Below are 24186 nucleotides of genomic sequence, written 5' to 3' on the forward strand. Positions count from 1 at the left end.
TATATTGATACTTACGTAAAACGCACAACTTCGACAGCGACAAATCCGGACATCTGGCTGTAAATTGGGGTCACCTGTAGAAAAGAGAAGGTTATATAGCACTCCACTTCTACAATTTCATTGATCAACGTGGAATCTTTGTTATACATTTGTATGTCAAGCTGTCATTTACTACAGTCACTGTAGATTGCCGCATAATCTTGCTCTTACCAGTCTTACATTTAGTCGGTGTACAGAAGTTACTGGGATGCGCACAAACCTGCACTTACCTTGTTGACGAAATCGCTGGAAAACTCTGTGTAACCGGCCGAGGTAGGATCGTCTAGAGTGTAGTCATCAAAATTCAAGTTCGAAATCTCCAAGGTGATTGTCACAATAGACGTAGGAACATCAGCAGTAGGCGTGACTATCAATACAGTTGACGCTGTTTTTCTCGTGGTGGATAGCACCAGTGTTGTCCATTGCTGTGTTGTAGTTGCAGTAATTCCTTGTGTTGTAGGTTGGACAGTTGATGTAGACTGCAGCATTGGCGTTGTTGCTGCTAAGGACGATGGTACTGTTGTCAATAGAGTCGACGCTGTTGTAGATGTTGGAGTTTGTGACGTTGTCGTGTTTGTTGATGCCATCTTTGTCATGGTTGAAGGCTGTATGGTCGAAGTAGGAGGCGTTGTTGATTGTGATGTTGTTGTTGGTGTATTCCTTGTTGTGAAGATTTGCGTTGTAGATTTTATACCAGTTTGAGTTGTCGGTGGTGTAGTCATCAACGTGCTGACTAGAACAGACGGTGTTGTTTGCTGTGTTGTTGACGATGCTATTTTGGAAGTTGTTGTAGGTGGTACAGTTGTTGTAGGTGGTACTGTTGTAGGTGGTACAGTTGTAGGTGGTACAGTTGTTGTAGGTGGTACAGTTGTAGATTGTGCTGTTTTTGTAGGTGGTACTGTTGTTGTAGGTGGTACAGTTGTAGGTGGCATAGTTGTACGTGGTATAGTTGTAGGTGGTACAGTTGTTGTAGGTGGTACAGTTGTAGATTGTGCTGTTTTTGTAGGTGGTACAGTTGTTGTAGGTGGTACAGTTGTAGATTGTGCTGTTTTTGTAGGTGGTAAGTAGTTGTAGGTGGTATAGTTGTAGGTGGTACAGTTGTAGATTGTGCTGTTGTTGTAGGTGGTATAGTTGTAGGTGGTACAGTTGTAGGTGGTACAGTTGTAGGTGGTACAGTTGTTGTAGGTGGTACAGTTGTTGTAGGTGGTACAGTTGTTGTAGGTGGTACAGTTGTTGTAGGTGGTACAGTTGTTGTAGGTGGTACAGTTGTAGGTAGTACAGGTATTACGGGTGATGCAGTTGTTGTAGGTGGTACAGTTGTAGGTGGCATAGTTGTAGGTGGTATAGTTGTAGGTGGTACAGTTGTTGTAGGTGGTACAGTTGTAGATTGTGCTGTTGTTGTAGGTGGTATAGTTGTAGGTGGTATAGTTGTAGGTGGTACAGTTGTTGTAGGTGGTACAGTTGTTGTAGGTGGTACAGTTGTTGTAGGTGGTACAGTTGTTGTAGGTGGTACAGTTGTAGATGGTACAGTTGTTGTAGGTGATACAGTTGTAGGTGGTACAGCTATTACGGGTGATGCAGTTGTTGTAGGTGGTACAGTTGTTGCAGCTGGTATAGTTGTTGTAGGTGGTACAGTTATTACGGGTGATGCAGTTGTTGTAGGTGGTACAGTTGTTGTATCTGGTACAGTTGTTGTAGCTGGTACAGTTGTTGTAGCTGGTACAGTTGTTGTAGCTGGTACAGTTGTTGTAGCTGGTACAGTTGTTGTAGGTGGTGCAGTTGTTGTAGCTGGTACAGTTGTTGTAGGTGGTACAGTTGTTGTAGGTGGTGCAGTTGTTACGGGTGGTACAGTTGTAGGTGATACAGTTGTAGGTGGTACAGTTATTACGGGTGATGCAGTTGTTGTAGGTGGTACAGTTGTTGCAGCTGGTATAGTTGTTGTAGGTGGTGCAGTTGTTACGGGTGGTACAGTTGTAACCTTAGGGGTTTGAGATGTCATGGCGTTGGACTGTGTCGTTGTTACCGTGTCCATTGAAATCGATGTCAATGCTGTTGTTTCGGACGTTGTAACTGACGAAGTATGTTCAGTCTCTGACGATATCCTTGTAAGAGAGGTTGTTGTTGTTTGGGAAAATTCCGGAGAAGTTTCTCCTGCCGTATATGTTGTCACCACTGTCACTGTTGAATTCGATGATGACGACGCAGATGAGTTTTCACTGAGACCTGTACTAGTTGTCACTTGCAGTGTTGTTACTTTTGAAGGTGAGGCCGTAGATTCTGTTGGTTTAGGCACCGTTGTTGAAGAATATATCGTAGTATCGTTCCTTGCTGTTGTATTTGTGTAAGATGTGACAGTGATATTGGGTGAGGTCGCAACAGGGCTTGTAGTTGTATCGGGACGTGCTGTATTCTTTGAGATCACAGAAGGGGAAATTGGAGATGTCGCACCGGTAGTTATATCAAGAATTGGTGGTGTAAGGGTTGTACTAGTTGTGGTTGTGTTCGCAACCGTTGTCTGTGCATTAGTTGCTGCTACCGAAGTATTAGAAGTGGACGCTATAGACGATACAGTGGCATTGGTTGTTGAATTCCAAGCTGTTGAGATCTCTGATGTACCAGAGGTTTCTTGAAACGGCGTTCCGGTTACTGTTCTGGTTATGGGCGATGCTCTTGGCGTATTCATTGTAGAGTTGCCCACCACAGTTGAAGGTTGAGTATATTCTGTGCTGTTAACAGTGATTTGTGCTATTGTCGTGGTATTGAGAATTGGAGACACCTTACTTCCATTCACCGAAGGTGCAGTCAATGTTTCTGATGTAGAAGACGGTACTGGAATGTGCGTAGTCGGGTGCATAGATGACGTCCCTGATAGTGATGTTGATGTATTGTTTAAATCTTCAGAACTCGTGTTCGAAGAGTTAGTGACAGACCCTGTCAGTGTGGACAATTTCGTTTCTAACGTAGAGGACAACACTAGAGTGGGTGTGGTCTGTGGTATAGACGTCGCTGACAGTGATGTTTTGCTTGAATTTTCTGAACGCGTGCTCGAAGAATTTGTGATAGACCCTGTCAGGGTGGACAATAACACGCTTGCAGTATTGATTGTCACGGTAGGTGGGGTAGATACATTAGACGTGGATTGTTTCCTGGTTGGTAACGATGTAGTGACGTAATCACTCGTGACATTGTGAAGTGATGACGTAGCTAACGAAGTAGCCAATGACGACACCGATGACGTAGCTAACGAATTAGCCAATGACGACACCGATGACAAATTAACCAATGAGGACACAGTTGCCTCCGAAACAGGTGAGGATGACGTATTTGCAGACGACCTGACTTGTGTTGATGTTGACGCTGCAGTTATATTCCCTCCTACAGGCGGCGCTGTTGTTGTATCTAACGTTGTGTAGGTTTGTGATGACTGAAAAGTTGTATTTGTCACAGATCCGGCGACTGACACACCTGAATTGTTGGCTTCAGTGGACATTTCTGAAGGAAGACATACAAAACAAATCACTTAACGTTTCTGGTACTAGTAATAGGATCGGAATGTCTGCATTTTACGAAAGAATTATAGTTTCACGCCAAGCACCAATGGTTCGCCTATGCCAACCCGATGCCCAATTAGGCCATATTGATTTGATTACATGGATGACATCCTCTAGGGAACCCCAAAACTGATGCGAGCGTGCGAATAAAAAATGTTTGGCATAAAAAAGTTGCCTTCATTGTGACATCTAGGTGGTCATGAAGGTTGAATAAATGACTGAACACGCAGAGTAATATCTTATTGGCATGGTACATAACAGACTCTTCATTTTCATTCCTTCACATTTTCGTCTTGTTCTATGGAATGAATGTAGGCATTCTGCCATATAAGTATCGTTTACCAATATTTTTCTTTCAATTTACGGCATGTATTTGCTCATTTTACAGCTACTTTGTACGATTTACAGTATGGTCAAACACTTTTTTGGAAACGGACGAAAATTCATGCGCGCAGATGTCATCCATATAATCAAATCAACATGGCCTTAATGTATCAATCTTGAAACAGGAAAACGTTTCTTAAGAATAAGATTAGCCTTTGATAGGATTAGTTATAATCCCTGCAATCGGATCACACAGTTTGCGTCTCCGGTGATTTGGGGATTATATATACACTCATCCGGGCTAGAATCTCAAACATTCTATTCATCAGACACGATTATAGTACTATTGCCACAGCTAGGACAAACTAACTATTTGTTGCTAATCATGTTTACATTCGCAGAAGGAAAACATATTGATTTTGCTCAATTTCTTCTTCTTTCTTCTTATCCAAAAAAATAAAGTCAATGACCTGTACCAATGGTCTGTCACCATGGTAATTTGAGCTGTAGCAGCACCCTGTGGTGTTGAGTTACAGAACAGAGTTGCAAAGCCTTATCACCATACATATGACTGTATTTGCCTTTTAGTAAGAATAAACAGTGCAGTAGTTTGTTGGGCTAGTCCAGATGAAGGGAAACATTACGTATTTGCTTTGCAAATGTTACCTTTCTAGTTCAGATATGTAGTACTCACTTGTCTCATTAGCTTTACATAGCTGCGCTGGAAGACGACGCAAACGCAATTACTTTATTTTAGAATCAGTGAACCAGTGAGTGCGTGGTTCTCATAATGTGGCTATTTTGTATATGTCTGGTTTGGGAGCGATTATGTAGATGTGATTCGTCCCAAGAGACTACTAGATATCACAGTGTAAAAGAATGAATGAATGACCACCTTTATTGCACGTTTTTGTCACACTGGGCTAAGTACAGGTCACAGAAAAACACGATGGCTAGATACAGTTAACAAATACAAAATAAAAGTATTATTAGATAAAAATTCAACTTCTCCTAGCATTTCAGTTATAGTAGAGGTAGATATGTTTTTGGATTGCAGGTTTAGTTGAATTAGGAGTATGCATTTTTATACAGTGCCCAAGTGTATGAAGTAGGGAAACGGATTTTGTACAAACCTATACAGTTCATTTCTCTCTTTGCTATACAATCGACATTCTATTACAAAATGGCATTGGTCCTCATTCTATTCAAATTATGATGAATGTATTCTGCCATGGAAGGATCAAATCTGACACCCAAGGGGCACATATGATGGAGCATCGGCTTATAAGATGATTATATTCTAAGCCTTCTTTTGGACCTACTGTTTGCATACAGTAGCCTCTACCAGGGTTCGGGAGGCGGCTGGAAAGAGTAGAAATTGGCCAAATATATATAATAGTGAGATAACATGCCAGGGGAGTTGGTCTGCTAGAGAATACATTTCGGGTGCCGCATTTTGTACTCTGTAGCGGACCAGCTCCCCTGGCATGTTATTTCTAAATCTCTATTTGGCCAATTTCTACTCCTTCCAGCCGTCTCCCGAAGCCTGGTAGAGACTATGCATACAGGACGGTCATTTTTACATAGCGATATTTTGCGTGATAAGCATTGAAAGGGTTTTGTTTAGACATTCTTTGGTCATTGAACCGCGACCTTCCTCGTATTCAGAGTTGACATTAAGTTCGTCCTTCAGAGATGCCATTACCTTCACGGTTCATTGGATTTCTTTACAAACTTCACGTGTAGAGGGACGGTCATAAAAGTGCAAATGAACGAGCATTTGACTTATTTTCTTCTCTTAAAGGTATCCAGTGCAATTTTCAGGGTACATGTTTTTCAGAAATATACTCCGGCAAAACAAAATATTCTGGATGAGGAAATCTGTCTAATATTGACATTTACTGTCATTTCTTAATACATTTACATTTACATTTTTTGTAATCATTTTATACAGTACAAGCGTTTGTAATAACCCCCAAAACTAGCAACCGTTTTCCGTCAGCGACATCGCATTTTTGCCTCACAGATTTCAGTATACTATGCCCATGGGATAGATTTGATTTAACTTAGGCCATGTTGATTTGATTATATGGATGACATCCACGCGCGCATGAATTTTCGGCCGTTTCCAAAAAAAAAAAAGTTTTCAACCATACTGTAAATCGTGCAAAACAGTTGCTAAATGAGCAAAAATATACCATGAGTTGCAAGGAAAACATTTAGAAACGATACCAATATCGTAGAATGCCAAAATCAAAGGAAAAAAAATGTAAAGAAATGAATTCGAAGAGTAGATTATTCGCCATAACATATTCTGTGCCATTTGTTCAACCTTGATGACCACGTAGATTTCATAGTGAAAGCAACTTTTTTTTTTTGCAAAACTTTTTTTTATTCGCACGCGCGCATCAGTTTTGGGGTTCCCTGAGGATGTCATCCATATAATCAAATCAACATGGCCTTACTACGTTTAAAAGATGACAAGAAAATTGATTTCAAAAATCCAGTTTTACTGCCCTGAAATCCCTTTGGGTACCTTAAAGGTAATAGGTTATCGTTATCTTGTTGCCATTTTGGGCCAGTTTTAGGATCAGTGCAAAATTATAGCGTCCTTTTCAGACTTGTTGGGCGTCGGCGTTATTTTTTCTGTGGTGGAGCGCGAATCCTTCTCTCCGCGGCAAAAACTCCCTCGGCAGCAAATCGTCCCTCGCGGCGGCATATTACTCCCGTCGCTCACAGAAAAAAATAACATAACGCCGAGGCCCAACAAGTCTGCGAAGGAGGCTAGGAAAATTGTGCACCAGTTTGATGTCGATAGTTTGGATTGTGAACAGCTACAAGTATCATGGATCGAAGGGATCTGCCAGTCTGAAGACAGTCTAACCTAGAAAGGAGGCTGGCGGGGCAAATTCAAAACAAAGAGACAAACACATGTAAACGTGACATGCGTACAAAAAGGAAGCCTTCACTCTTTGACAATGGGGTGACATACTTTCCGGTCCACCTGTATTTTACGCATACCACGTTCAAGTGTAATGGATACCTTCTTGGTTAAGCGTTTATCTTACTAATGAATGACAATTAGGGTTATACGCCTTCTAGTACTAGCTATGTGCATTTATTGTTCTAAATTTTGAGTTATCATATTAGCTGCAGGTTCGTACGATGCAGGTGTTTTGTTTTGTTTTGTTTTATTTTATTTTTCAACGAGCTAACAAGAAGTTCGTTTCCATATCTGTTCTTATTTTGTGTCCTGTCTCTTCAATATTGGAGTCTGTTTTTGTATACAAAGTTAAGAAACAGTTTCCCATTCCACGTATTTGTTTTGTTCCATATAGGCCAAACCAAGTTAATTTGTTGGTTCTCGGATTTTAATTTAAAAAAAATATGAAGCGACAGGGCGAAAAAAATAAAAACAGGTCTAGGCATATCCTATTATAGCCCAAAATGCTACGATAGGAGACATGAAGTCAACAAAAAAGGCTGGGTTGATATTTAAACAATGAATTTTGAACTTTTAAATCAAATCACTGCATTAATAGATGGAAAAACTGTAACAACTAGGAAGAAAAGCACTTCCCTCAACTGTTGGGGGGGGGGGATATGAGCATATTTGAGTTGATTCAGAACCAGAATCTTTTTTGCATATCAGAAAAACATGAAGAGGCGAATCCGAGAATCAACAAATTAAATTGGTGTGGCCTTACATGTTTGTTACCGTGTACGGTACCTGAGATGTGCTTGCGAATGTCTCGCATACCAGGCGCCATATCTAGCAGAGCGCGCTACGCACAGCGCCAGTACCCAGACAACATCACGCTCCACAAACCACGCCTATAGTGTAGTACAGTATTAGTAGGGTCAGGGGGCCAAATACGGGGGTTCAGCTATTCTCCAAGCAGAGGCTGTATATGTTTGGGGAAATTGTGACTAAATATTATACTGACGGTAACGAAATATACTACTCTCACTATCTGAATGGCAAAAGCTAATTTAAGAGTTGTTGAGGTCTGACAAAAATGGGAGCATATGATATTTTTTTTCTAATCAGTGGCAGAGTGAACCTGATCTTAACATCGTATAACGATGATCTCCGTTTCATCATGTCACATCAATTCCCCTCGCTTGATTACACATACATACCCTTATCAAATACATTATACATAATACATAATTACATGGTACATTATTGTCAAAAAGTAGAAAATCTCTAGGAGGAATTCAACAAGAATCTGTTTACTGCAGTCTTGAACTTAGTCATGTTAGGACTGTCAGGGAAAACCGAGGCTGGTAAGGAGTTCCACAGCCTGCTAGTCCTTGGTACATATGAGGACATGTGAAGCTGAGTGTTGGATCTTGGCACTTTAACAAAGTAAGGGTGCCCACTTGTAGTTGAGCGAGTTACTCGCGTTCTAGATATGACATGTAATCTCCAAGCAGATCCTAGGGTGGCAAAAGATAGTATCAAATTTGTCAGACAGTATCCATTGGCCAGAGAGGGTCCAAGGGCTTGGAAACCCGATTTTAAGCCAATATTCTAGTAATTTATCAAGAGACTGAGTTAAAACAACACTATCCCAAAGTATATTGACCCTCATGGAGCAAAAATTCTCAAAATTCTGACGGAAAATGGTTACTGGAAGGGCTCTGGGCTAATTTTAGGGTACCACCCAGAAAATAAAGGACTCATCATGGGGCTTGTTTCTGCAGTTTTAATTTTAAAACCCCAAAGTATGAAAAGCTGACTCAAATGTGCTAATGTGAAGCAGCATGTGCCAATATCACAAAAAGATTGCCTTATTCAGAATATTAACAGTTTTGCTTCCCTGAAATTGCACTGGAATAACGACCGTATCGACCTTGGGATGTATAGAACACCGCTGGAGAGGAAACATGTCGGACCACCCAGACGTTTTATCTGCAATAACCACAGCGCCACACAATGTACTTTATCGGATCACACCAGAGAGAGATAGTCGTCCTTCAGAAAACCTTCCTAAAATCAATACGTTTGAACCACTACCGTGTATCTAACAGGTGTTAGCACCAGTCAACGTAAACCCCAGGGGGTATCTGACAAATAAACCAAACAATATATATGGACAAAATAAAGCGGAATATTGCTCGAAAGCGATTTCAGGGAGGTAAAACTGGATTTTCAAAGTCGTTTTTCTTTCAACTTTACTTAGTAAGTTAAACCAACCCGTTTCTATAGCATACTGATATCAGTGAGGCGAAATTGTGTTACTGACGGAAAAACTGTTGTTTGGTACTGTTGATTCGTATCTATCTTCGTATCGTGGTTCTAGCTATTTAAAGAAGTTTATTGCAAATTCATGCCCGGGGGCTAATTGCAGAATACAACGCTTAAAACGCTTCAAGTATTAAATGACGACAAAATTGTGCTGAAAATTGTCGTAAATCTACCAGACAAGATTTCCTCTAGTAGACTAGTATTTTTTTTGCTTCCATGAAATTGCATTGGATGCCTTTAACTAAATTGTACCGTGGCCGACAAGAACAAAATTTTACACCGCAACTTTTGGTGTTTTACACCGCAACTTTTGGTGTTTTACACTGCAACTTTGGGTGTTTTACACTGCAACTTTGGGTGTTTTACACTGCAACTTTGGGTGTTTTACACTGCAACTTTTGCTGTGTTTTACACTGCAACTTTTGCTGTGTTTTACACTGCAACTTTTGCTGTTTTACACTGCAACTTTTGCTGTTTGGAAAACTTACACCCCTCCCCTTTTATAATGGACGGTCCCCCTGTCAGGTCAAAGGTGACAACGATGGCATGCAAACTACGTCGACTGAGTTATCCTTTTCGTGCATAAGTTTTTTAGAGAAAAGCTTGGCTACGTTGTGACGTTAGTTTTTTTCTAAAGGTTTTTCTAGCCTATAGATCGGGATAAATTTAAAAATGTTTCGACCAGGTCCAGTGATTACAAATTATGTTGCTTTTTGCTGCCATGCGTCACAACAAATTTATCAAAGAAGTCGTACTACTTATTAAGTTAAAGTTATTTTACTTTGGACCAACCAATGACTTTATCCTTTAGTAAGTCAGCACTTTGCACTGGTTACAAGGATAAGCAGTAGATTGAAGAATATGGATAATATACCTGCACACTCTGATTTAAACTTTAATTTTTACGAGGACGTAGTTTGCATGCCATCGTTGTCACCTTTTACCTGACAGGGGGACCGTCCATTATAAAAGGGGAGGGGTGTAAGTTTTCCACACAGCAAAAGTTGCAGTATAAAACACAGCAAAAAGTTGCAGTGTAAAACACCAAAATGTTGCAGTGTAAAACACCAAAAGTTGCAGTGTAAAACACAGCAAAAGTTGCAGTGTAAAACACAGCAAAAGTTGCAGTGTAAAACACAGAAAAAGTTGCAGTGTAAAACACAGAAAAAGTTGCAGTGTAAAACACCCAAAGTTGCAGTGTAAAACACCCAAAGTTGCAGTGTAAAACACCAAAAGTTGCTGTGTAAAACACCAAAAGTTGCGGTGCAAAATTTTGTACTTGTCGGCCACGGTAAAATTGTATTGAATGCTTTTATATAATGGTAGGTCATCACAGAATAGAACTGGGGGTTTGGTGGTCTTCGGCTGTTTTCTTATAAGCCCAGTTCTAAACGGGGGTAATTCAACCAGGCCGGCTATGTTGTCTATATGCAATTAGAAAATAGCACATAAAAGCTCCCAAAGACCCTGAAGACCCCCAAACCCCCCAGTTTTTGGCATGCTATGGAGGCTAACATAATGGTAAGTCATCACATGTCATATTTTTCTCCATCCAGCATTCTAATGCACTGAAGGGCTAGGAAACCGCCTTTATCAAATAGCTGATTGTCTAAATGATATTTACAGAGAAGACAAGGCACACATAACGGTGTTTAACGGACCTGGTGGCTTACCCATAATCCCCAGCGGGGGGTTGTATTGATCAATGTCTGCGTTGCGTGAAGCGTTACAATAGCACACCAAGAGTTAGCCTAACAAGAACAGTGTAAAATTAGGTCGAGTCTGGAACCTTTTCAAAACAGTCACAGACTTCAAGGCATCCAATGTAATTTCAGGGCGGCAAAGCAGAACATATTCTGGATGAGGAAATCTGTCTGATATTGGCATTTGCTGCAATTTCTTGTCAATAATACGCCAATACCTTAAGATGTGATACTTCATATCTTACGATCGCGACAATAAGTAAATTAGGTCATCATCTGTTTTTCTTATGCAAAAATGCACATAAAACTAAAAAGGTAACATTTGCAAAGCAAATGCATAGAAATCTAATGTTTACCTTCGCATATGGTCTGCTTTGTTCTTGCTCAAACACATTCATATATATAAATGGTCTAAATCCCTCCTGCTAGAAAATTGCAACATGATGTATCCCAACACTTGTTACCATGGGAGCAGACAGTCTGGTTCAGGTCATTGACCTTTCTGGTTTGGAGAAGAAGAGAAAACGTAGCAAAAACATTATGTTTTTCTTCGGTAAACATAATTACGTTCAGAACTGAATATGGAAATGGTATCTGAATAATTCCCTATAGACGAACGTAACAATATCTAAAATGACGTCTATAAGATTGATGTTAATACTGATGTTTTGTTCACGACTTCTTGCGACCGAATCGTGAACAATGAAGGGCCATGAAGTCAAAACATTTTCACACGAAAAGAATCCGTTTGACCGTGCAAGGCTCTGACATGTTCGTGTCATTTGTGTTGTGGATTTCTCCCAAAGGATGTAAAATCTAAAGTCATATCTACTTATACATCTAAATAGAAACATTACCAGTATTTCTCTCTGTAATGGTGAATTTTAGAAAGAGGCAGTGACAATATGTACGCCATTACTGGCCTCTACCAGGCTTCAGAAGCAACTGGAAAGTGTAGAAATTGGCCAAATAGACAGATAACATGCCAGGGGAGTTGGTCCGCCAAAGGAGTACAGTTTGCCGCTCTTCTGGCTGGCCAACTCTCCTGGCATGTTATCTGTCTATTTGGCTAATTTCAACTCTTTCCAGCCGCTTCTGAAGCCTGGTAGAGGCTACGTCACAACGTGAAGTCATTTCTTTCGTCTATAATCATTCTTTTGCGTGACTTCTGTATCCAATTCTATTTTTAGATATTTGGCAACTGGGCCAAAGTATATTGAAACGTTAAGAAGGCGAAGAAAATCGATGAAAATGATTCGTTTCAGCTGGAGGAAAAGACATGAAGCCGATCGAAAATGCCATAATCTCGGTCACGCTACAGCTAGCTACCATTTTTCTTACAATGGCGTTATCAACATGCTAACGTCCTTAATAATTCCACGGGTTGGTGTGGGAATTGTAGCCTCTACCAGACCTAGGATATCAGAAGCGGCTGGAAAGATTAGAAATTGGCCAAATAGACAGATAGCAGGTCAGGGAGTTGGTCCGCTAAAGGCGTACAGTTTGCCTCTCCTTTAGCGGACCAACTCCCTGGCATGTTATCGGTATAAATTTTGATATGTGTAATTTACTGTACACAAGGCTATCATTTTCTATATCAGGTTTTATCTCAATCGTCTTTAATGGCAAATTGAAGTACATAATGGCATGTGGCAGCCCCTGCATAGTTTACATAGAAAAATATATCAAAGAATATCTATAGACGTTTAGAAATTCCGCCAATGATTCTCATCTAATACTAAACGCTCTTGTATTAGCTGGATCAGCGTTAACGCTTATGGAACAGTAGTTATGTACCATGTAGTAGATGCCAAACTTTTGTGACTTGTACAATTGTAGTGCAATAATTCAATCTTCAAGCAGATGTCTGGCGGCAAAAGCGTTACGGTTAGAACTGGTTATCTATAGAGTCCTCAACTGCTCAGACACTTTGCAGCCACTGAAAGATCTACTTGGAGATTACAATGATACGAATGAATAAGTAACAAAAAATTGTTCATTTTATCAATTTCTACACTTTCCAGCCGCTTCCGATGCCTGGTATAAACTATGGAAATAGGTCAGCAGTTTCTAGCCTCGTTCGCAGACTTGTGGCAGCGACGCGAGTTATGCCGCGGCGGGACAGTTTTGCCACCGAGGGAGTTTTGCCGGGGAGAGATAGCCTCTATCAGGCTTCGGGAGGGGGCTGAAAAGAGTAGAAATCGGCCAAATAGAGAGACAGCATGCCAGGGAAGTTTGGTCGGCTGGAGAGAATAGTTTGCCGCTCCCGATTTCTACTCTTTCCAGCCGCCTCCCGAAACCTGGGTCTCGCTCTCTTCCCGGCATAACTCGCGCCGATCGCTTCCCGAAAAAAAACGGAGCCGCCCTACAAGTCTGCGAAGGAGGCTATTATCATCATTAAAGCAAGTTTCCAGATATGGAGAAATAATGAAGCTTGTGACCGCTGATGAGAACGGAAATACCCGGGAGATTTGGAGTACCTGAAGGGCGCAGGTGGATTAATGACTACATCAGCCGTGTGGCGTGAAATACCGACACACGGACGGGTAGTCATTATTCGGCTTTAATTGTACGTGGGCGGTTGTTATTAGGACGTATGCATTGTAGAGGACGAATGTCACTTTGTTATAGAATGTAGATTATATTAAAGAGGGAAACGATCTGTATAGGTTTGTACTTCATACACTTGAGCAATGTAGAAAAGTTCATATTCCTAATGCGACTTCACTTGACAAACCTTCCATCGAAAAACACATCTGTTCCTTTATCTCTACTATAACTGAAAAGCGAGGAGAAGTTGAATTTATGTAATGATTGCTAGTTTTATTCTGTATATATTTTTTCATCTTTTAACCTGTGCTTAGCTCAGTGTGGCAAAAATGTGCAATATAGGACATCATTCATTCATTCATTGTAAGATAGAACATGCGAATTCTGTAATAATTTATATCATGAAAACGAGATACATTTTATACTCCACTGTTCATTATATGAAGATGGACGCCAAGCGCTTTTCGAAACTTTACAATTAGACAAGATACTAGTATGTAAGAAAATGTCAAAGCAGGTCAGTCTTTACTAGAACTGAAAATCACAACCGTTCACAATAACAATCAGAACCGTTCTCGACCTAGATTGACTAAAAAAAACGAAAAAAGCTTCGTAATAAACTACAGTCACACAGAGACAGCGATGATACTGGAACTAATACTAGAACTGAAAATCACAACTGTAACCATTCACAATCACAACGTTAACTGTTAAAAAATGTCGACCTAGATTGACTAAAAAACCTGAAAAAAAAGCTTTGTAAAAACCCACAGTCACAAAGAGGCAGCGATGAATTGAGTCATATACACACAGCTGCCACCACAGTGATATACCGTTATTACACTTAACACCAAGGCGACCCCCAGGCAAAATAATAGATTTGTAAGTCAGTAATGTGCTAATAAATCATGGACAACCCACTTCCCTGGCGATTGCCAGCGTCTCTGACGACGGTATTACCTACACGTTAGGCCATGGTGATTTAATTATATGGTTCACATCCCTGGGAACCCCAAAACTGATGCGAGCGTGCAAATAAAAAAAAAATTCGCAAAAATATATTGCCCTCATTATGGTAAAGGTTGAACAAATGGCTAGTCGACTAAACACACACAGAGTATGGTATGGCGAATAATATTCTCTCCATCTTCATGTCTCCATATTTTCTTCTTTTCCTTGGATTTCGGCATTGTATTACGTTAGTATCGTTTCTTGATATTTTTTGCGATGCACGACATATATTTGTTCATTGTGCATCTGCTTTGTACGATTTTTTGGCTTCTGTAGGTGAAAAAAAAAAATTAATGCGCGATTTACACAGTATGGCCGAAAACCGCTTTTCGAAAAGGACGAAACTTCATGCGCGCGCGGATGTCATCCATATAATCAAATCAACATGCCCTTAGTTAGATCTATTGCACAGTAAAAGACAAGGACAGAACATGAGACACAACATTCATTGTGTAATATCCAAGGCAATTGTTCTAAGACCGGGTCCTGGTTGTAAGTTGGTTATTGTTCTCCTGTCAAAGTAATGTTACATGTTCTGTGTCACATGTTCCGGACCCTTTGTCAACCAGTAAATGTCAATACCGTTGAATGGACACCTTCAAGAGAGGGTGAAGAAATACGTAGATCTTGTTGCAATGGTTTTGCCACTCATTGGAAGAAGTGGAAGAGAATTTCTTCGCTAAAAAGGGGGTTCTCTGTCACGATTGCATGTTCCAGGCCCTTTGTACATCTCACTAAATGTCAATACCATTGAATGGACAGTTTGGCTGCCTTCAAGATAGGGGAATAAAATACGTAGATCTTGTGACAATAGCTGTATAGTTTTGCCACTCATTGAAAGAAATGGAAGAGAATTTCTTCGCTAAAAAGGGGGTTCTCTGTCACGATTACATGTTCCGGGCCCTTTGTACATTTCAGTAAATGTCAATAATGTTGAATGGACAAGTTAGCTGCCTTCACGAGAGGGTGAAAAAATACGTAGACCTTGTGACAATAGCTTAATTTATAGTTTTGCCACTCATTGGAAGAAGTGAAGAGAATTTCTTCGCTAAAAAGGGGGGTTCTCTGTCACGATTACATGTTCCGTGCCCTTGGTTAATCACTAAATGTCAATAATGTTGAATGGACAGTTTGGCTGCCTTCAAAATAAGAGAGAGGGTGAAGAAATACGTAGATCTTGTGACAATAGCTGTATAGTTTTGCCAATCATTTGGAAGAGAATTTCTTCGCAAAAATGGGTTTAATTCCGTTTGTACATTTATAGTAAATGTCAATCTTGAATGTACAGGTTGGATACCTTCGGGATAAATTGAAGAAATAAATTATATTTTATGACGATAAGTTTATAGTTTTCCAATCTTGGAACAAATGGCAAGAAAATGACTTCACAAATCAAAGAGTAAGTGTTAGTACAAGTTTCCACTCTGATAAAATTGTCCGGATCGAGCCGGATAGAACCAGATCGAAGCCGGATCAAAGCGAATCAATTCGGCTCGATCCGGACAATTTTATCAGAGTGGGAATGGGTCCAGAGAGCTCGATCTTTAGGTTTATTTACTTGTCAACACCTGTGAGAGACTCAGGTGAGATGGGTCACCTGTACCATACCTGGCCACGCCCTTGTTCCAAACATAAGCAAGGTAACATCAACAAAGAAAGGGAGATTGTAAAAACAACTGGTTCGCAGGTTTTAGTGCCAATATTGAGTGACCGATACTTGTGGTACATCTGTTATAACAAAAGTTTATGACAGGATGCACGTCAAACAATAAACAAGTGTTCTGCTCTATCAATAAGGCCACAGCAAGTAATTTGTATGGATGACATCAGCGCGCGCATTAATTTTCGCCTGATTTTGGAAAAAAAACAAGAAATTTTGTTGCCTTCTGACAGTGGTCAACATGCCGAAAATGGGCAAAGATGTCTGCTGCCATGCTGGAAGGAGAATGGCAGAAAACTATGAAGAGAAGAGACAAGAAAAGGCTCTGATTTGATGTTTTGTTTCTTACTTTGATGCAGTGATATGTGATGCTGGCTGTGTATATATGATGTTCCTACTGAATCAAAGCCATTTGTACCATGATTGAGTCAACATTTGAAAATGTAGGAACCTTGTTTTTTCTGCCCGCCTTGTTTTTTTTCGCCCGCTCGCATTAGATTTGGAGTCTACGGAGGATGTCATCCAAAAAATTTACATGCTGTGGCCTAAATTTCATCAATCTGAAGCATTTCATTGACACCTGTGCGTTCTTCGTCGTCTGTTTTGAAGATTCCAATAAAAATACCAAATACTTCTACATAACCAGGGTCACATTCATATGTAGCATGCCATTGTTATTTTCTTATTCGTGTAGAAATATAGGAAGGTAAAAAGGGTTCGTACTGATAGATGGAAACAGGCTTCTATCAGGCATACATTGCTTGCTTTACGCCGAAGAGTGTATGCCCACCCTCAATAGTGGAAACAAACCCTTACTGTGGACAAATACACACACGTACTCTACTGCTGATATCCACCGTCACGTATCTGTAAATAGTAGCAGCACCTGTACAATAGCTCACCTGACGAACGACCAAAGAAGGCCCCCAGGAACAACAACGCCAGTACGGTTGTCATCTTGTGCTTGCGGCGTTCTGTGTACACGTAGGTGACGTTCCAACGTCAGGTAAAGGTGGGTCCTGTACGTAAAGGTGAACAGGTAACAATCATAGCAGCATCACTGTACGTAGAGTAGCCCTAAATCTACCAGCGGCGAATGGCTATCCAGCGCTTCTGTGACCCACCCTCGCCGCGCCTCGCTACAGCAATGTTTGGGGTTGAGTGAAGGTGAGTGTACAAAGCAGCGCGGGAAGGTATACAGTCGGCGCTCCTGCCTTGCCATTCACCAGCCAAGCGTGTTGAGCCGTGTCAGGGGCTGAAGACACGGCCGTTTGTCAATAAAAGCTCTCCCGCATGCTCGCACGGGCTCTAGCACGGGGTGTATATCTCAACACGGTGTTGTCGGTGTGTACAGTAGTATTTGTTACGACTGTGTATCGAGTGGGATCTTGTTTGCATTCCTTTGTTCCAAAATAATGCCACAGCAAGTAATTTTTATGGATGACATCAGCACGCGCATTAATTTTCGCCTGATTTTGGAAAAAAAACAACAAGAAATTTTGTTGCCTTCTGACAGTGGTCAACATGCCGAAAATGGGCAAAGATGTCTGTTGCCATGCCGAAAGGTGGATGACAGATAACTATGAAGAGAGGAGACAAGAAAATGCTCTGATTTATAATGTTTTGTTTCTTACCTTGATGCAGTGATATGTGATGCTGGCTGTGTATATGTGATGTTCCCACTGAATCAAAACCATTTGTGGAATGATTGAGTCAAAATTTTAAAATGTAAGAACCTTGTTTTTTTTCGTCCCGCCTTGTTTTTTTTCGCCCGCTCGCATTAGATTTGGAGTCCGCGGATGATGTCAACCATAAAATTTACTTGCTGTGGCCTAAATCAGGTTGTGTTACGGGGTTGCACATCCATAGGGTAAAACAAATGACGTCTTCGTTCGTGTGATCAATATTCAGGTTTTAGGAAAGGCCAGGTATCAGGGGGGCGTTCTTTCACGTACTGGAAAGGGCGACGGTGCTGTTTAGATGACCAGTTTGAATCAGAAAGTTAAATGGTATGGGTGAATATTTAAAGCAATTTTGGGCATTACAACTGGTTGATTTTCAAAGTCAATTTTCTGGTCATTTGTATCAAGTTGAATCAACCCTATAATGGTATCCTATAACGTACTGATATCTGTGAGGCAAAAATATGAAAAAAATGTCGCAAAAATGTCGCTATAGGAAAAATTGTTGCTTGCTTCGTATTGTCCTATTGTAGGCTCGTTTCAGCTATATATTTATTGGTGGTACCAAAAATCAAGGGACTCCTCGCGTAGCTTGTTTTTTTGGGGGGATTTTTCAAACGTTTCAAAAATGATGACAAAAATGCGCTTAAGAAATGGCAGTTAATGTCAATATCAGACAGATTTTCTCATCCAGAATATTTTTTATTTTCCCTCCCTAAAAGTGTATTGGATACCTTTAATTCAGAGATTAGTCATGTCCATCCTGTAGTCAATCAATCAATCAATCAATCAATCAATCAATCGATAGATTGATAAACCAATCATTACATCGATCTAACGCCTAACCAATTGCCTGAAAGAAACACCCATATGGTTATCCAGATTTTAAATCGATGGCATAGCAATTATTTCGTATCGGGCATGGGAACTTAGTCGCCTTAGTGCATGACGATATTTTACAGAGTGTGACCGATATGTCTCCTTTTAAAACTTGAGCATTACATCAGGAATGTTGACTTCTTGTAACAGTCCATTTAAGAAGGTAATGAAACTAACGATTCACTTGCAGCTGACTAGTCGCAACGTTAACATTACTGTGTAAAACAATACGGGCGTCTATTAATTTAAAGCACCCAAAGCGATTTCAAGGCAGTAGAGCTATATAGAGTATTTCAAGAGAATTTTCAAAGTCAATTTTCTTGTAATGTTTTAACGTTACAGAAGTACTAGTAAGTTGAATCATAGCATACTGATATCTGTGAGGCAAAAATACGATGTTACTGACGGCAAACGTTTGCTTGTTTCGCACCGTAGGCTGGTTCTAGCTGTCTATTTATTGGTGGTACCAGAAAATAAAGGGACTCCCTACGTAGCTTGTTTTGGGACTATTTCAACGCTTCAGATATGAAATAATGACGAAAATTTGCTAAGAAATGACATGTTAATGTCCATATCAGGCCGATTTTTTCATCCAGAATATTTTGCTGTTTTGCCTCCCTAAAATTACATTGGGCTTCTTTAAAAGCTAAGCTAAGAAGGTATACATATGAGTCATTAGCGTGAGAAATATGCGTCTGTATGTTCTTGTGTCACAGTAGATTTAGCCCCAGATCTGCATAACATAAACAGCCATCTGTCAGAAAATCGATTTCCGCACGCCAGCGTGATGTATCAGCTCATTCGTCTCTTATTGATTCGAGCGCTAATTGGCAAGTCAATGAAGGCACTTCGTCAGAATTCCGCCTGGTGGCGCTGTTTCACTGGGTTGTCCGAAGGGGGTAAGTAATCAGAGGTACAGCCACAGCACGTCATGTTTGTTCGCTCAGGGGCAGCTGATGATGTTCGTCCATCGTTGTTCATCCATCAGGGGCAGCTGACAATATTACTCCGTGAAGGAGGTATACCTCCTGACGGAGTATTGTGGGCAGACGGTTTTTCGTGTTCGAAGTCAAAACACTGGGTTCCCTTTGTTTAATCGGCATGCAATTTTATACGTCGTCTGCAGGCAAGCCCGTGTTGATGCACGTGTCTTCATTTTTACCGTTGCTGTTTTCGCGGTAAATGTAATATTTCAGATGCACCCCTACATTTATGAGGCAAATTGGAATGGTCCAGAAAAACCCGTTTTGAATAAGGGGTGGGGGTTGCTTCAGGCAGATGTTGGGAGGGGTCGATGAGTAGTACCAGATGTTTCGTCCCCACGAAAAGGTACGGGGCCGTTTTTGGAAGATGTCAGCAGTAAAAACGCATTGTTCTGTACGTAGTATTACAGTGTAATTGGGCATGTGGTTTGCCATTATACTTAACAAGTCATCAATTAAGCCTAGTGTTGCGGTCGCAATTTAAAAGATACATGGGTCAAACAAAGATGACTTATTAGAAAATTACTAGGGTGTGTCTCCTAAAGTATTAAAGTTAAATGATGAGGATAGATTAATTTCGAATTTGTAAGATAAAAGTTACAAGTCATCGTTGTTTTCAGGCCTGCATGTGTGATGATTATTATTGGCCTGTCGCTGTCCTACATCATCAGATGATTCCGTGGTTGATCAGTTTAACAGTTATGAGAACATTCCCGTTATTTTAGCTTGACATGGGTATTATAAAGGGCAGCTTACAATAAAGCACATCTGAAAAGTATCGACATAAAGGCTCCCAGCAACAGCAGTTATTACAAAATTCTTGCAATTATTAGATGTTAACCGATGAATACATGTCGTGCAAGAGTTATTTCTTGTGACGAAGACTCGTACATGATAGAACAAATAAAGAATGGGTATACTAAAGATACCAGGGAGCCAATACATGTACTACACGCCACAAACTTTTATTGCACTGCAACCACATAGCAATCCAGGTGGGAATATTACAGAAAATGACAATTTGCAACTATTGTAAATGGTGCACGTGCATAATCATAACAACAATTCGCAACTACCAATACTGGTCAGAGTATATGGGCTACAATATTAAAAAATAACAATGCTGAAGATATTTGTACAGTGTTGCATAATACATAATGCATAATGTTTACCTTCGGACATGGTCTGCTCTGTTAATTCTTACTCAAACACATCCACATACATGTACTACTAGTACAAAATGTATATGGTGACAGGAGCAGAGCGGACCATGAAATTGCAACAATATGTAACCCAACACCAGTCACCATGGTGACAGACGTCAACAAATCATGTCATTGGTCAGGTCATAGGTTTCTGTTTGGAGAAGAAGAAGAGGAAGAAACGGAGCAAAAACAATTTGTTTTCCTTCGGTAAACATAATTAAGGTATATAATGTTATTGAATACCTACGTTAGGAGACAATTTATTAAGAGTCATTGCAGAAACTCTGAGCAGTTCAACATATACATGTATGTTATACATACGAAGTATAGGCCGATTTGGTCGACCCCCATCGTCCGACCTCTGGTTTTGCGTCGTTTTCTCGTAGAATGACTTAAATATACTAGCTACTGCTCACTCGCTAAATTTTGACGTCGACAACTACATTGAACTGTACATTTTCTGTATGGGACAATTATCAATAGCCAACGACAAAAGATGTAAGCTATCTTGCATATCACATGCATATGTACATCACTAAAATATTAAGTTTTTAGTCCGCAAACAAATTGTGAACTCTTTTTTTTTCTTTTTTTTTTGGATAAATTTGCTCAGTGCAAGGCTAGAGACTACTCTTAGGCATTGAACTAATTTCGGGCTACTAGATCAGCATCCCTTCTCCCTAAGTCAGACACATCAATTTTCGAGACAACCTCGACAGACTGAGAATAAGGACTAACGGACCCAAATAGGATTAAGATCTACGAATTCTTTTGAATTTGCGGAAGTCTACAACGGCATAGTTGTTTAAATATGTAATTTGAGATGATCCAAAATCCCCCCTCCATTTTTCACTTTTTGTAATCAGGTCAATAGTACGTACATTTTGTATTTCTCGTACTGTCGTGCAAGAACATTACTACGTTATGTGAAGGAATAAAGCCAACATTTGTAGTTCCAGGTTGCATGGATCATGACTGTGAAACTGTCGTCTGTCTTACAGATATCAAGTGAATGAACAAGCCTTAAAGATAGGTGAAAACAAACCTACCTCCGCCCTTGTGCATAGCCGATTACATACACTCAGGTTCTGCTCCTAATCCCAAACTCTTCCTTGTCTAAACGGGTCATTTGTCCAGTTTGAGATGGAAATGTATTTTCAACGTTCGTCGACATATACTGTACTTGAATGCACACAGTTGTCCATGGGTAGTTTTGTTCCTGATTTTTCTACATCATTCTATTCCAAAGTTCATTGTAGTTTTAAGACGGTGAGTACTTGTTTTGGTGACCTTTCTGCAGGGTTGGCCGTTGTTGCATTGCCCTGCATCGTCCTCCCATGCCAATCGCAATGGTGGGCGGTCCAAAGTGTGTCCTGCCGTTGCCTCGTCGGTCTCGGCGTCCAAAGTTAGTGTAGGGACGTCTTCTGGCTCGTCACCCGTGTGTACTTGACCGGGGAGGTTTACCGTCTCGTCCTCCGGTCCGGGACGTGGCCTGGGCTCGGTGTGCACCTCCGCCATCGCCGTTAGCCGGATTGGTCGCCTTGAAGCGGTCTCGCGGCCACGGTGTCCTGCACGAGCTCGAGACGCTGGTCCGGGGATCGTGTCTTCCTGTTTTGCCTGCTGGTCTGAAGGCATGTTCTCCACTGTGGGCCGAATGATGAGACCCGTTGAAGAGGCTTGAGCTGGCGTCCATGCCGAGGCCGGTGCACCGCGCCGCCCGGGGCCGGTGACGGCGGCCGTCTCCGCGTCGTCCTGGCGATGCCGCCGTGTCGGTACCGCCGCCGGCGGGTTAGGGTTGGTCGGCCATCCGCACAGCTCCCTGCAGGCTCGGCGAAACTCTGGCAGCCGGAAGCTGTAGATGACGGGGTTCGCCACGGACGATAGCGTCAGGTACAGGACGATGGCTGCGCGTTCAGCGATCATCAGGCCGCGTAGGGACATCTGTTCCTCTGTGATCACAGCTCGTGCCATGGCTATGCGGAAACCGATAGTGGCTGTGGATGCAGTCAAAACGGTAGCATGCGGCACCATCATTTTGAACGCCTTGGTCTGGAACACCCACAGATCACGGTTCTCGTCTCTTTCCTGCTGTCTTCTGGCTTCCTTGAAGATACGCCAGTAGATCACTAGGACGGAGAAAACAACAAGTAACAAGAAAACTAAGTTCACGCTTCTGAAGATGCCAGATAAGGTAGTACTGTTCGCAGGATCAAACTCACAACGCAGGTTGTATTCGGGCAGTCCGCTGAAGGCCACAGGCGCTAGTCCGCCGATGAGAGAAAAGGCCCTGAACGCCAAGATGCCCAGGACCACGCGTTTGGTCGTGACTTTGTCGTGGTAGTGTAGGGGATGGCACACGAAGTAGTACAGATCTACTGCCATCATGATATATGTACCATACATAGACATCCCAAATGCGATCGCTACCACTGCTTCAGCCGCGCACCACACCTGTCCCCCGCTTGCATCTTGCCGGAAAAGTGCGTAGACACGGACGGGAATCAGGCAGCCGGTGAAGACGATGTCGTCTACCGCCAGGTTACACCGCAGGTAGTGGCTGGGCTTTTGCAGATACTCTTTCTTCCAAACTAAGAAGATGAGCAGCAGGCCGCATCCTACCGACAGCACCAGGCTGATGACAAGATATGCCGTTTGCAGATCGCGAGATGTTGAGCCGAGGGACAGAACATGGTTCGTGCCACCTTCTACTGGCGATACTTTCGTTTCTTCTTCCATATTCACATGTACAGCTTTCAAACCCGTAGCTTCAATACGTAGCTTAGCCTAGAATGTTATCGGTTCTCCCTTTTGGTTATCTGAACAGAGAAACGAGGCAACTGTTCATTCTCACCTGGTCCTTACTGGTTGTGTAAGAAGAAAATTCTATACCCTAAGTATCTTCCAACCTGATGCAATTATTTACGGAGGCAACTGTGTATCCAATAGCATGTACTGTACAGTCAATTTATTCAGGCGCTAGAATGTACTATCTAATTAAGTAGAGAAAAATGTTGTCGTTAGCAACCTTTGTACATACTCCCTTCTGACGTCGAAGTTATTCAATATTTTTTTACATTAAGTTTTTAATAACTGTTTGATTCGAAGCCTTTGTGTCTGACGCTGTCCTACATCATCAGATGATTCCGTGGTTGAACAGTGTAACAGTTATGAGAACATTCCCGTTATTTTAGCTTGACATGGGTATTATAAAGGGAAGCTTACAATAAAGCACATCTGAAATGTATCGACATAAAGGCTTCCAGCAACAACAGTTATTACAAAATTCTTGCAATTATTAGATATTAACCGATGAATACATGTCACTAGCCTCTACCAGGCTTCGGG

At 41.3% G+C, this 24186-nt stretch overlaps 2 protein-coding genes across 2 annotated transcripts; both read right to left on the reverse strand.

Moving 5' to 3' along the window:
- Positions 1 to 390: 390 nt before the first annotated feature.
- Positions 391 to 21906, reverse strand: LOC109464531 (probable serine/threonine-protein kinase clkA). The gene is made up of 3 exons (XM_019761536.1): positions 21891 to 21906; positions 1136 to 2017; positions 391 to 794 (listed from the first exon to the last, which is right to left on the reverse strand). Exons 1-3 carry the CDS (start codon positions 21904 to 21906, stop codon positions 391 to 393), a joined length of 1302 nt encoding a protein of 433 aa, XP_019617095.1.
- A 168-nt stretch (positions 21907 to 22074) lies between these two features.
- LOC109464532 (olfactory receptor 480-like) lies at positions 22075 to 23577 on the reverse strand. Its single transcript, XM_019761537.1, has one exon. The coding sequence runs from the start codon at positions 23575 to 23577 to the stop codon at positions 22075 to 22077; it is 1503 nt and encodes a 500-aa protein (XP_019617096.1).
- Between the last annotated feature and the right edge of the window lie 609 nt (positions 23578 to 24186).

The sequence above is a fragment of the Branchiostoma belcheri genome, unplaced genomic scaffold, assembly GCF_001625305.1.
Source record: "Branchiostoma belcheri isolate BF01 breed outbred unplaced genomic scaffold, Haploidv18h27 scaffold14, whole genome shotgun sequence".
Classification (NCBI taxonomy): domain Eukaryota; kingdom Metazoa; phylum Chordata; class Leptocardii; order Amphioxiformes; family Branchiostomatidae; genus Branchiostoma; species Branchiostoma belcheri.